At 41.1% G+C, this 12,888-nt stretch overlaps 1 protein-coding gene across 1 annotated transcript in view; it reads left to right on the top strand.

The window, feature by feature from the left end:
- LOC310638489 (fatty-acid amide hydrolase 1-like) overlaps window positions 1–10,414 on the top strand; it is a 28,236-nt gene extending 17,822 nt beyond the window's left edge. The window contains exons 13-15 of the mRNA XM_083359603.1: window positions 1,060–1,168; window positions 6,050–6,195; window positions 9,680–10,414. Coding sequence (XP_083215729.1) covers window positions 1,060–1,168; window positions 6,050–6,195; window positions 9,680–9,808 — 384 coding nt within the window. The 3' untranslated portion in view covers window positions 9,809–10,414. The remainder of the gene's footprint in view (window positions 1–1,059; window positions 1,169–6,049; window positions 6,196–9,679) is intronic.
- The last annotated feature ends 2,474 nt before the right edge of the window (window positions 10,415–12,888 follow it).

Consider the following 12,888-nt stretch of genomic DNA (forward strand, 5'->3'; position numbering starts at 1 on the left):
AGCGTTCTCAAGAATGTATTGGATAAATACTTATTTGGTAACACCATGTGTTTCTTAGTTGAACATTAAATCAGGAAAATATTTTTTGTTCTAGAAAAAGAGCATAAGATACCACTGTAGTGCAAGTTAGGCCATGGGTTCATCCGGTAGCCTCATCTCTCTGAGGTTATCACACTGAGGTCATTCCCTGCCTTATTAAATTTAGCGTTTCTTGTAAGGGAATCCACTGCTGAGTTGATAATATTGGGGGGAGGGGATTTTCTATCCAGTGGCACAGTGCAGTGTGTCTTTTACTGTGGAGATGGGGAGAAAAAGACCAAATTTTGGACTCAGTACTTTCAGAAGGGAAGCCTGGGATCAGGTAGGTTTTTGCTTTAAGATCCTCAATTAATAATAATAATAATAATAATAATAATAATAAGAATAAGAAGAAGAAGAAGAAGAAGAAGAAGAAGAAGAAGAAGAAGAAGAAGAAGAAGAAGAAGAAGAAGAAGAAGAAGAAGAAGAAGAAGAAGAAGAAGAAGAACCACCTTGGAGGTCATCTAGTCCAACCCCCTGCTCAGGCAGGAAACCCTATACCATTTCAGGCAAATGGCTGTCCAGTCTCTTCTTAAAAACCTCCAGTGTTGGAGCATTCACCACCTCTGGAGGCAGGTTGTTCCACTGGTTAATTGTTCTAACCGTCAGGAAGTTTCTCCTTAGTTCTAGGTTGCTTCTCTCCTTGACTAGTTTCCATCCGTTGCTTCTTGTCCTGCTTTCAGGTGCTTTGGAGAATAGCTTGGCTCCCTCTTCTTTGTGGTAGCCCCTGAGATAATCTAAGGAAGCTATTTGACATTTTAAAACAATCTGATTTAAGGGTTGAAAGAAGGAAAATACATTTACACTTAATTCCCAGGATACATGGTGTTCATTCATAAAGTTGTTGCTCAAACTCAAAACCTTTGCTGTGCTATCTGTCCTCTTGCCCTTACCAGATGCCGCTGTATTTCTGGATGCCAGGTTTTATTCATTGAAAAATAAAGGTAGTCCTGATATGTAAATCCCTCTCTTTATCACTAGGAATACTGCAGAGAATTCACTGAAGAATGGAAACGACTGGAACTGGATGTACTGCTTTGTCCTGCTATAGGTCCTGCTATTAAGAGTGGGTCTCCTGGAAAAGTATCAGGTACTTTTAAAAAAAAACTTGGAAAGTGAGTTTCAAAAAGCACGTTGTTATCCTTTAGAACCCATGGTGCGTCCTATTCTTTTTCAACCAGACGTGAGTAAATCCTACGGCTGTGATGTGCTTTGATGTTGGACAAAAAAATTCATGGGTTAATGCAGGGGTGTGTGTGCAAATATGGTGCTTGTTTGCAACTCTTTGAACTAAATATACCTTTTCTATGGCTGTACTGTCACTAAGAGAAGAGGTGGCTGCTTTAAGGAGCTTGCAGTTTTGAATCTGAATCACTACACAACCCTAATATATTCCTGTTACAGATCTTGCCACATTCCATCCTGGCTTATATAGTGAAGGAAAAAAGGATTTGATGCCCTGCTGATTTTGTACATTTGCCCACTGACAAAGAGATGATCAGTCTATAATATTTTATTTGTAATTGATTTTTGATTTTTTAAAAAACATAAATGAATTATTGGTGAACAGTGTGTTGTCTGGGTTACATTTGTAAAACAATCATTAACAATTTCTATAATCCATATTCCACATAATAATTTTAGTTGATTTCCTCTTTCCTCAAAATATCCTCTTTTGCAAACATTGAATTAATACAATTCTTATTGTTTTTATAAATAACAATTGAATATGTATTTTTTTTCAATATTCCTAAAAAGAATAATCATATAATATTTCTTTTCTATTCAGTCATTCTGGTTGCCTTATCATAGATCCTGTTACAATCCTTATTTTAGTTTATTTCTCCCACCAAATTCTAGATGTTCTTACTGGTGAAGATTTTCACAAAAATTAATTACATTTACATTTACAAATTTAACTCAACTTTTTCCGTATAAGCCATCTCACAGTTTTACATTTCTTAAGAAATAGATAAAATGATGAAAAAAGAAAGGAGAGCAAGAGTAAAGAAACGTAAGAAATAACATACTACTTAAAATATATATGCCTCCTAGGCTAATATATATTTATTTCCTCAATTTCTTATTATTTTTAACCATAATTAAGAATATCTTTAATCTTTAAACATTCCATTCAATACATCTAGTCATCTAGTCCTTTAACTCTTATTCAAAATATTTTTTATCCATTCTAATTTTCTTAAATTGAGCCACATTTAAGTATCTAAAACATTTCCTTTATGTAAGGCATTTCAACTTTTTTATATTACTCATATTAAGAAAAAGAACTGAAAAGAGAAAAATGCATACTATATTATTTAGAAAATTCATCCCCCTTAGAATAGCATATATATACCATTTTTTTTATTTCTTTAACCATATTCAAACAAATGTTTCTTTTTAAAGTATTCTCTCTGATAAGTCCCATCATCTATTTTCTTGGTTTCCACCTTAGCCTTTTTCCTTTGCCCAGTATCTTTCTTAAACGATGTATTTTGCTAAACCAAAAGGTTTTTCCATATGTTCGTAAATGTTGCTGTAGATATATAAAGTAAATCAGTATCTTTGTTAGGGGCACTTTTATTGGGAATCTTTTTCCTTCTTTTTTCTCTCTGCTTCTCTTGTCGCTTTTTGTCTCTCCAGTTACAGTGTTTTCCCTGGTATCTCTGTAGTACGTTTTATTCAGTCTTTTTTCTTGTCCTCAAGTTTGTTTTGTAGTGTTGAAATATAGAGTAAGTTGTCTTTTCCAAATCTAGTATTTCTTGTAAACTTTTTTCCACTCGGATTAAATAATACTCCTTTGTTTTGTAGAATTCCATCTTTAATTCTCTATCCTCGAATTTATGTTCAGTCATTTGTTTTGTCTGTTCCTTCTCTGTTGTGTTTTCCTGAGTTTTGTTTTTTGTATAAAATTGAATTGGAAATGAGTTGATTTATATTTGCAAAGTTATTCTGAATTTCTTTGTGATTTGAGATCATGGTTATTTGAATTAGTTGCAACATATTATATATCTTCTCTTGAAAAATATTCATTTTTTCTTGATAAGTATTTCCTATAAATCTCTGGTTTTCCATGATGACCAAAAGTCTAGATTTCCCCCCACCTCTGGAAATAGGTTTGGAGTCAGAGTTGAATAAATATTTATAGTCCAGAGAGTTTTTTGTTAAAGCTTTGAAGGTCACAAGTAGAGATTAGTTTTTTCCACTGATTTTACTATGATTGTCATAATCCTCATCGACCAGTAGGTGTCAGCACTGGTTCATTTTTCAGATTTTATTCCTCCATGAAAGGTTCAATTTGCCCCTTCTATTAGCAAAAGGGTGGGGCAGAAACCTCCTCCTTTACTCTCGGAGGGTTTTTGGTTTTTTTTTTTTGTTTTTTTTTTTTTTTTTTTTTGCTTCTTGGGAATTTCTCCCCTTCAGGAAAGTTGATATGTAGGATAGAGAAAATCAATGTTCTTACCCAGATTCAAGCACATTGTTTACGATCAGCTTAAAATAGTGCATTTGACTTTGGTTGCTCCCACCTTGCGCGAGACTCTGGAGTTAAGCTAGCTGCTAGCCTTTCTCCTGTTGGTTTCTGGAAGGCTTCTCCTGGACCAATCCGGTCGACCACCATCTCTCCGAAGTCTCTGGGACTTCCTTCCTTCATTGCCAACTCTCCAGGGAGGCTTCTGGCCCAGTTAGGGTCCCCTAACAGGAAGAAACTCAGCTGGAGGGCACGGAGTCCCGAACCCCTCAACTGCGCACAGGACCGGAAACCCCCAATCAGTCTATAATTTTAATGGTAGGTTTATTTTAGCAATGAGAGATAGAATAACAACAAAAAAATCCAGAAAAATGCATTTCAAAAAAGTTATAAATTGATTTGCATTTTAATGAGTGAAAGAAGTATTTGACCCCTTCGCAAAACATGTCTTAGTACTTGGTGGCAAAATCCTTGATGGCAATCACAGAGGTCAGACGTTTCTTGTAGTTGGCCACCAGGTTTGCACACATCTCGGGGATTTTGTCCCACTCCTCTTTGCAGATCCTGTCCAAGTCGTTTCGAGGCTGACTTTTGGCAGCTCAAAACTTCAGCTCCCTCCACAGGTTTTCTATGGGATTAAGGTCTGGAGACTGGCTAGGACACTCCAAGACCTTAATGTGCTTCTTGAGCCACTCCTTTGTTTCCTTGTCCTTGTGTTTTGGGTCATTGCCATGCTGGAATAGCCATCCACAACCCATTTTCAATGCCCTGGCTGAGAGAAGGAGAATGCAAGTTCTCACCCAGGATTTGACGGTACATGGCCCTGTCCATCGTCCTTTGATGCGGTGAAGTTGTCCTGTCCCCTTAGCAGAAAAACACCCCCAAAGCATAATGTTTCCACCTTCATGTTTGACGGTGGGGATGGTGTTCTTGGGGTCACAGGCAGCATTCCTCCTCCTCCTAACACAGCGAGTTGAGTTGATGCCAAAGAGCTCAATTTTGGTGTCATCTGACTACAACATTTTCATCCAGTTCTCCTCTGAATCATTCAGATGTTCATTGGCAAACTTCAGACAGTTGTGTACATGTGCTTTCTTGAGCAGGAGGACCTTGTGGGGGCTGCAGGATTTCAGGCCTTCACGACATAAGTGTGTTACCAATTGTTTTCTTGGTGACTATGGTCCCAGCTGCCTTGAGATCATTGACAAGATCTTCCTGTATAGTTCTGAGCTGATTCCCTCACTATTCTCATGATCATTGAAACTCCACAAGGTAAGATCTTGCAAGGAGTCCCAGACTGAGATTCGTGTTTTTTCCATTTGTGAATAATCGCACCAACTGCTGTCACCTCCTCATCAAACCACTTGGCGATAGTCTTGTAGTCCATTCCAGCCTTGTGTAGGTCTACAATCTTGTCCCTGACATCCTTGGACAGCTCTTTGGTCTTGGCTATGGTGGAAAGTTTGGAATCTGATTGATTGCTTGCTTCTGTGGACAGGTTTCTTTTATACAGGTAACAAGCTGAGATTAGGAGCACTCCCTTTAAGAGAGTGCTCCTAATCTCAGCTTGCTACCTGTATAAAGGAGACCTGGGAGCCAGAAATCTTGCTGATTCATAGGGGAGCAAATACTTATTTCACTCATTAAAATGCAGATCAATTTATAACTTTTTTGAAATGCATTTTTCTGGATTTTTTTGTTGTTATTCTGTCTCTGACTGTTAAAATAAACCTACCATTAAAATTACAGACTGATCATTTCTTTGTCAGTGGGCAAACGTACAAAATCAGCAGGGGATGAAATACTTTTTCCCCTCACTGCAAGCAAATAGTTCGTGTGGCATGTTTCATGTTGATATTGAGCAGCTTATCTCAGTAACAATTTATAAGAGGCAAATATATAGCTGCTTTTTAAAATGTCTAGTTCTCTGTACACTTAGACAAAAATTTTGTCTAGGGGCTGCAAATCATTCCTTATGGAATCATAATGTTTGATCTTGCTTTTCCATCAATAAGTGGCCAATTTAAAGGCTGATGGATGGCAGTTTTCATTCAGTCAGCATTCACAAAGTAGTACCCGTTCATTCCTCTGAGAATGCATAACTACAATTTTTGTGACAGTGCAGACAGTATTTCTAAAATTCTTCTTAAATAGATTGTAGACTTTGGAAATCTAATTTAACAATACAGTTTCTAAGGTAGCTAGATGATCATCAGCATCCGCATAGCCTCTAGAATAAAATTATTTTGAGTGTCCTTTTAAAGAGCAGAAAGTTAAGAGACAGCAGAAAACACTGTAAACATGAAACCTGTGTCTGAACATTTTTAGTTGCTTGAGATTGGCTTCAGTTTTTTCAAATAATTTTCTCATCTGTAGAGTGGGGAGGAGATATGTGTGATTAGAGTTACGAAGTACTGTCTTTCTTGTACTGTTAATCATTGCAAGTTGCTCAAGAGAGCTGGGTAGCCATTTAATGTGCCCTGTGTTTTTTTGTCTGTACAGAGCTCATTAGTAACACCATATTATATAACTGCTTGGACTTCCCTGCTGGAGTTGTACCAGTTACAACAGTGACAAAGGAGGATGAAGAGGAACTAAAGAATTTCAAAGGACACTACAATGATTTGGGGGACAAATTCTTTGCAAAGGTACTTGGAATTGCCTCATGACATTGCCTAGCAGCATTTATAGGTAATCCTCGAGGTTCGACCATTTATTTATTTAATTTAATTTGTATACCGCCCTTCTCCCGAAGGACTCAGGGCGGTGTACAGGGCAATAAATACCAAAAATACAAAATACAAAAGTTAAAAACAAATTAAACAATTGTGCCCGAATACAATAAATTAATTAAAACAGTAATTAAAACCCCGAACCCATCAGGCCAGGCTGGCTTGTTCAAATAAATAAGTTTTTAGATCACGTCGGAAAGAGCGCAGGTCGGGAGCCATCCGGAGCTCAACCGGTAAACGGTTCCAAAGGTCTGGTGCGCCCACAGAGAACGCCCTCCCCCTGGGGGCCATCGGCATTCTGACCGGTGGAACCCTGAGGAGGCCCTCTCTGTGGGAGCGCACTGGGCGGAGGGAAGTTGACGCCGGCCGCAGGTGCTCCCTTAGGTACTCCCTTAGGTACTCCAGACCCATGCCAAGAGCCTGTCCATTATGGTCACATGTCATGATGGCCATGAAGCGAGATGGCCTCACTTAACAACCGCCACTACCTGTTCTCTCTGATGCGGCTGCTAAACAAAAAGCAGGTTGTTAAGTGGGGCACGGTGTGCTTTAGGTATGGAGGCCTGTCTGTCAGGGCCCACTTCAAAACCTCATCCTAAGAAAGCAGAACTCGTGGAAGCAGTTTCTTCCAAAAGGAACTTTTATTGGGAGAAGCTAATAGCAGGCATGATAGGCAGGATCTGAGGGTTTCCTGCTCAGATCAATAGGTTAAAAGCAAACCCACCCCAATAGTTCATCCGGTCAGTTTGAATGGGACAATCCTCGGGTGATAAGTCCGTTGTGGGAAAAGAGCTGATAACATCAGTCTTTCCCAGTCTCACAGCGATGTTGTTGGGTCTTCACACCTTCCCTTCTGAAACAGGAGATAAGCCCAGATGGTCGGAGGCACATTCCTTTCACACCCCAAGGTAACATCAAGGGAGAGACAGTTCAAAGAGCAAATATGCAGAAACAGCAGAAGGGATTCATTGTAGTGGTAGAAAAAAACAAAGAGACAGCCCGCGGAGTTTCCCCCCTTCCCCTTCAGGAGTATGGTGGAACCCAGAGCAATGAAGTAAAAAGAAATAGATTAGATTTTAGATTTTATTAGATTTATATACCGCCCTTTCCTGAAGGACTCAGGGCGGTTTACAGGGCATTTTAAAATCATACCAATACAAAATACAAAGTTAAAAGATAAATAAAAGATTAAATTATCCCTAAAAATAAAACCCAGTTAAAATTCTCAGCCTGGGTCAGAGAGCTCAAAGAGCCAAGTCTTCAGGTCTCGGCGGAATGAACGTAGGTCAGGGGTAGTCCTGAGCTCCACGGGCAGCTGGTTCCAGAGGGCAGGTGCACCCACAGAAAAGGCCCTCCCCCTGGGTGTTATCCGCCGGCAATCTTTTACCGGTGGCACCCTGAGAAGACCCTCTCTCTGCGAGCGCACTGGACGAAGGGAGCTTGATGCTGGCAGCAGGTGTTCCCTCAAATATCCCGGACCCAGGTCATTACCAGCACCTTGAATCTCACCCGGAGGGCAACCGGAAGCCAATGCAGCTCACGGAGTAGAGGTGTTACATGGGAGTATCGGGAAACCCCCATCACAACTCGTGCGGCCGCATTCTGCACCAGTTGAAGCCTCCAAGTGGTCCTCAAGGGCAGCCCCATGTAGAGAGCATTGCAGTAGTCTAAACGGGAGGTCACGAGCGCATGAGTGACTGTGCGTAGGGCATCTTGGTCCAGGTAGGGTCGCAACTGGCGCACCAGGCGAACCTTGGCAAAAGCTCCCCTGGTTACGGCTCCTATATGATCTTCAAAGTTGAGCTGTGAGTCCAGGAGGACGCCCAAGTTGCGAGCCCTATCAACGGGGGGGGGGTAACACCTCACCCCCCATCATTAAAGGTGGAATAGTTTGGTTAGCCCGAGATGCCGATATGTAAAGCCACTCAGTCTTGGCAGGATTGAGACGAAGCCTGTTTCTCCCCATCCAGACCTGGACCGCCTCCAGGCAACGGGACATCACGGCGAGGGCATCGCTGGGTTGGTTCGGGGTGGAGAGAAAAAGTTGGGTATCATCAGCATACTGATGATATCCCACCCTGAAACCACGAATGACCTCGCCCAGCGGCTTCATATAGATGTTGAACAGGAGGGGCGAGAGAACCGACCCCTGAGGGACTCCACAAGTGAGAGGCCTCGGGGTGGATCTCTGCCCTCCCGTCAACACCGATTGTGACCGGCCCAAGAGATAGGAGGAGAACCACCGTAAAACGGTGCCTTCCACTCCCAGCTCCCTGAGCCGTCGCAGTATGATACCATGGTCGATGGTATCGAAAGCCACTGAGAGATCTAATAGGACTAGGACAGAGGAGCAACCCCTGTCCCGAGCCTGCCAGAGATCATTCACCAGCGCGACCAGTGCCGTCTCCGTGCTGTGACCAGGCCTGAAACCCGATTGGTATGTGTCCAGATAATCAGTTTCCTCGAGGAACAGAGGAAGCTGATGTGCCACCACGCTCTCGACAACCTTCGACAGAAAGCGAAGGTTGGAGACTGGACGATAGTTATTTAAAACAGCCGGGTCCAGGGCAGGCTTTTTGAGGAGGGGTCTCACCACCGCCTCCTTCAAGGCGGCGGGGAAGACGCCCTCTTTCAAAGAAGCAGTTATTACTGCCTGGAACCAGCCTCGTGTCCCCTCCCGAGCCGCATAAACCAGCCAGGAGGGGCACGGATCCAACAAACAAGTGGTGGAGCTCAGCCTCCTCATGATCCTGTCCACATCATCAGGGGAAACAGGATCGAACTCAGTCCAGATAACATGCTCAGGACCGTCCGATTCCTCCACGTCAGACTCCACCCAGTCAGAGTCCAAACCAGCCCAGATCTGAGCGATTTTGTCCGTCAGATGATAACTAAACTCCTCGGCCCGTCCTTGCAAGTGATCCTCCCTTACCTCCTGGTTAAGAAGGGAGCGAGTCACCCTAAACAGCCGGGCGATTATCTGCGGACGCAATGAGGGCGGCGAAGTAGTTAGCCCTCGCTGTCCTTATCGCAGCAAGATAAGACCTTATAAAGGTTCTTAACTGCAATCGGTCAGATTCGGAATGGCTGGACCTCCAATCGCTCTCTAGACCCTGTCTCCGACATTTCATCTCTCGGAGCTCCACAGAAAACCATGGAGCCCAACGGGATCTGCGACGGGTCAGAGGTCGCAAGGGTACAACACAGTTGAGTGCCTCAGTGGCCGCCCTTTCCCAGGCATCCACCAAGACATCAGCTGAGCTGTGAGTGAGGGTGGTAGAAAAGAGTCCCCCTTAATACTATATGGGTTCTGAGTCTGACACTGCCCTCCCAAGGCCTTCTCCAACCCTGAAACACCCACTTGCTGTAAAAAGCTGCTTTCTTTATTCTGTCCTTGCAGGCACTGAAAGAATCTGTGGGGCTCCCTGTGGCTGTCCAGTGTGTGGCTTTGCCATGGCAAGAAGAGCTCTGTCTCCGGTTCATGAAAGAAGTGGAGAAGCTAACCGGAGAAAAATCAAGGAAACAATGATATGATATCACAGGAAGCAGAATGGAACTCTTCCATAATAGCCATGGACTCTGAGGACTGATTTAGTTTATGCAACTACAGGAGGTCACTAGGAATGAATTTGTTGAGAAAATGTAGCGGAACAATAATTATAGGGTTAAGCTTCACAGTCTTTTCTCTAAAATGTTCAGTGCCATTCTAACACAATAGATACAAAAATGTACCAGGTCTAAAATAATGAAGTTTTTAACGTGCTTTTGGAATCAGAGTGTCTGTGGATGGAGCAGATAGGAAACATTTGAGGAATTGATTTTCTCTGGCAATTATGTACATGGACGAACAGAAAAATCGGACATCTTGATTGCATACTTGGGTATGATATTAGTCTAGTCCAAATGTATTAATAAAAATAAAATTTCCCTAATCTTCCCTGAGCAGAGGTGAGAGTATGTTTGTCAGTTGTTCAGCAACTTAGCAATATATTAATTTTCAAGTGGTTTTCAGTTTGAAAATGAGTAACGCTTGGCATCGATTAAGACAGGCTGAAGTCCACACATACTTTTTCTTGGACCAGTTTTTTAGGTTCCTAAAGCTCACTACAATTCAGCTAAATGTATCTGCTCAGTTTGCTGCTAATACAACATTCTTTTCTGGAATTGCAACTTTTTGTGAAACAATGGCATGGCTTTATAGAACAATGACTTTTCCTCCCAGTTTTACATATCTGCAGCAAGCCTACCATCCCTTCTTCAGTTCCTATCTGATCATGTTTCTGCCCAATTTTCAGTTTTCCTCCATTCAATACACTGGAGGCCTATAAAAGCGAATTACAATATGAATAAATAATCCTTATTTATTAGATTATATATCCTTTCTTTCTCCTGAAACACAAAACAGTATATATAGCATTTCAATTGTTATAACTACTCTTTTGAGGTAGATTGAGTTGAGAAGTAGTGATTGACCCAAAGTCATCCAGTGAATTTCGAAGTTGTGCAGTTGAATCTCAGTCTTTGTGATCCATTTGAACATCCAAATCCACACTAAATGTATCATTTCCAAGCCAAGTCATCCAAATAATATGTATCCCTCCCTCCCTCCCTCTCATGCAGGCCTTGGCATTTCCCCACGATGCCAGACATTATCATTGGACAAACAATGTTAAAATGGATGGTACTTTTGCCAATAATAGATCCAAAAAAAATTGTAGAACTACTGAAAAAAGACATTTTGTCACTGATCCTTCTCAACTGATAGTGTGCCATTGCTTAATACACTATGAAGTCTTTATCTGAATTTCCAACTTCTCAGGAGCATTATATATAATACTATATCAGTTATTCTAAGGGGTTGCCATAAAGAAGGAGTCAACCTATTCTCCAAAGTATCTGAAGGCAGGATAAGAAAGGATGGAAATTAATCAAGAAGACAAGGGACCTAGAAAGAACTAAGAAGAAATTTCCTGACAGAACAATTAATCAGTGGAACGACTTGCCTCCAGAAGTTGTGGATACTCCAACCCTCAAATTTTTTAAGAAGAGATTGGACAACCGTTTGTCTGAAATGATACAGGGTTTCCTGCCCGAGAAGGGGGTTGGATTAAAAGACCTCCAAGGTCCCTTCCAACTCTGTTATTCTGTAATAAAGCAATTATAAAAAAATAAGCATGATATAATTAGCAATTTAGCACCTTACTAGAAGAACTGGACATGGCATGTAAAGATTTGGTACACTTCTTTGAAGCAAATTGGTTAAGTCAGAAGTGCCAGAATTTTTATTATCTTAATGCTGAAATAAAGATTTAAACAGAAAAACAAGGGCAAACTAGTGACCAAGCTAAACAATCCTGAGTGGATTTTTGAACTGTTGTTCATGGCTGGTGTCACCCTCTGAAATTACTTTTAAGGCCCAAAAATAGCAGCAACCTGCATTTACATTTGCCTGACTAAAGGTTCACTATCTCTGTCAAGGGCAACAAAATTATATCACCTTGAATCACTGCCCAATGGTTCCTGAGGGTATAGCCAACCAATCTACAAACATGCAGGAGAATTTTGTAGAATGTTTTAGATACCTAAAATCTAAGGTTGAATCAGCAATTCTTAACCAAATGCAAACCGAGGAACCCAAGATAATGCTGAACTGAAAAAGAATTCAAACAAATCTGTTTGTGACATCTTCACATGGCACATGGAGAAGATTAATTTGCAATTGTGAGAATGCAAGCTGTAAGGATTTTTTTTTTTTACTTTGGCACAGGCTACCCCTGTCAGTAATTATTCTCAACGCGAACAACTGTTAGGAATCTCATGTTAAGCTTTCAAACTGACGAAATGGAAAGTCAGATAATGGGACAATGTCTGCACCCTAGACATTGTTAAAAATCACAAAAGAGAACTGTGGCTAGCCTATACAGCAGGGGTCTTCAAACTTGGCCCTTTTATGATTTGTGGATTTCAACTCCCAGAATTCCTCAGCCAACGTGCCTGGCTGAGGAATTCTGGGAGTTGAAGTCCACAAGTCATAAAAGGGCCACGTTTGAAGACCCCTGCTATATAGAATTTAAAATATACATACTGTTGCTATATATTTAACTATAATTTCTGATACAGACTGATTGTCCTCAACATTTGCCCATTCATTTAATGAACATTTAAAATTATAATAGTGAAAAAAGTGATTTACAACTGGTCTTGCACTTAACAACTGTTGCAGCATCACCACAGTCAAGTGATGAAAATTCAGGTGCTTGGAAATCAGTATGTATTTACAATGGTCGCAGTGTCCCAGGATCAACCAATCACCATTTATGACCTTCTCGGGAGTTTCTGACAAGCAAATTCAGTAAGGAAAGCCATATTTGCTTAATGATCATGTGGTTTGTTTAACGACCATCACAAAAAGGTGGTAATATTAGGCACAGTTCACTTGAACAGCCACATGATTTAGCGACAGAAGTTCCAATCTCGGGGTTGTAAGTCAAGGACTACATCTCTAAGGACTCTTATTTCTTATATAAACATTAAAATCCTATCGTCGTTTTGTGCTAGTCTTTGACTGTAATAAAGCTTTGACTTGATTTGTGAATGGTGATTTAACAC

This window comes from Vipera ursinii (genome assembly GCF_947247035.1).
Source record: "Vipera ursinii genome assembly, chromosome: 3".
Classification (NCBI taxonomy): Eukaryota; Metazoa; Chordata; class Lepidosauria; order Squamata; family Viperidae; genus Vipera; species Vipera ursinii.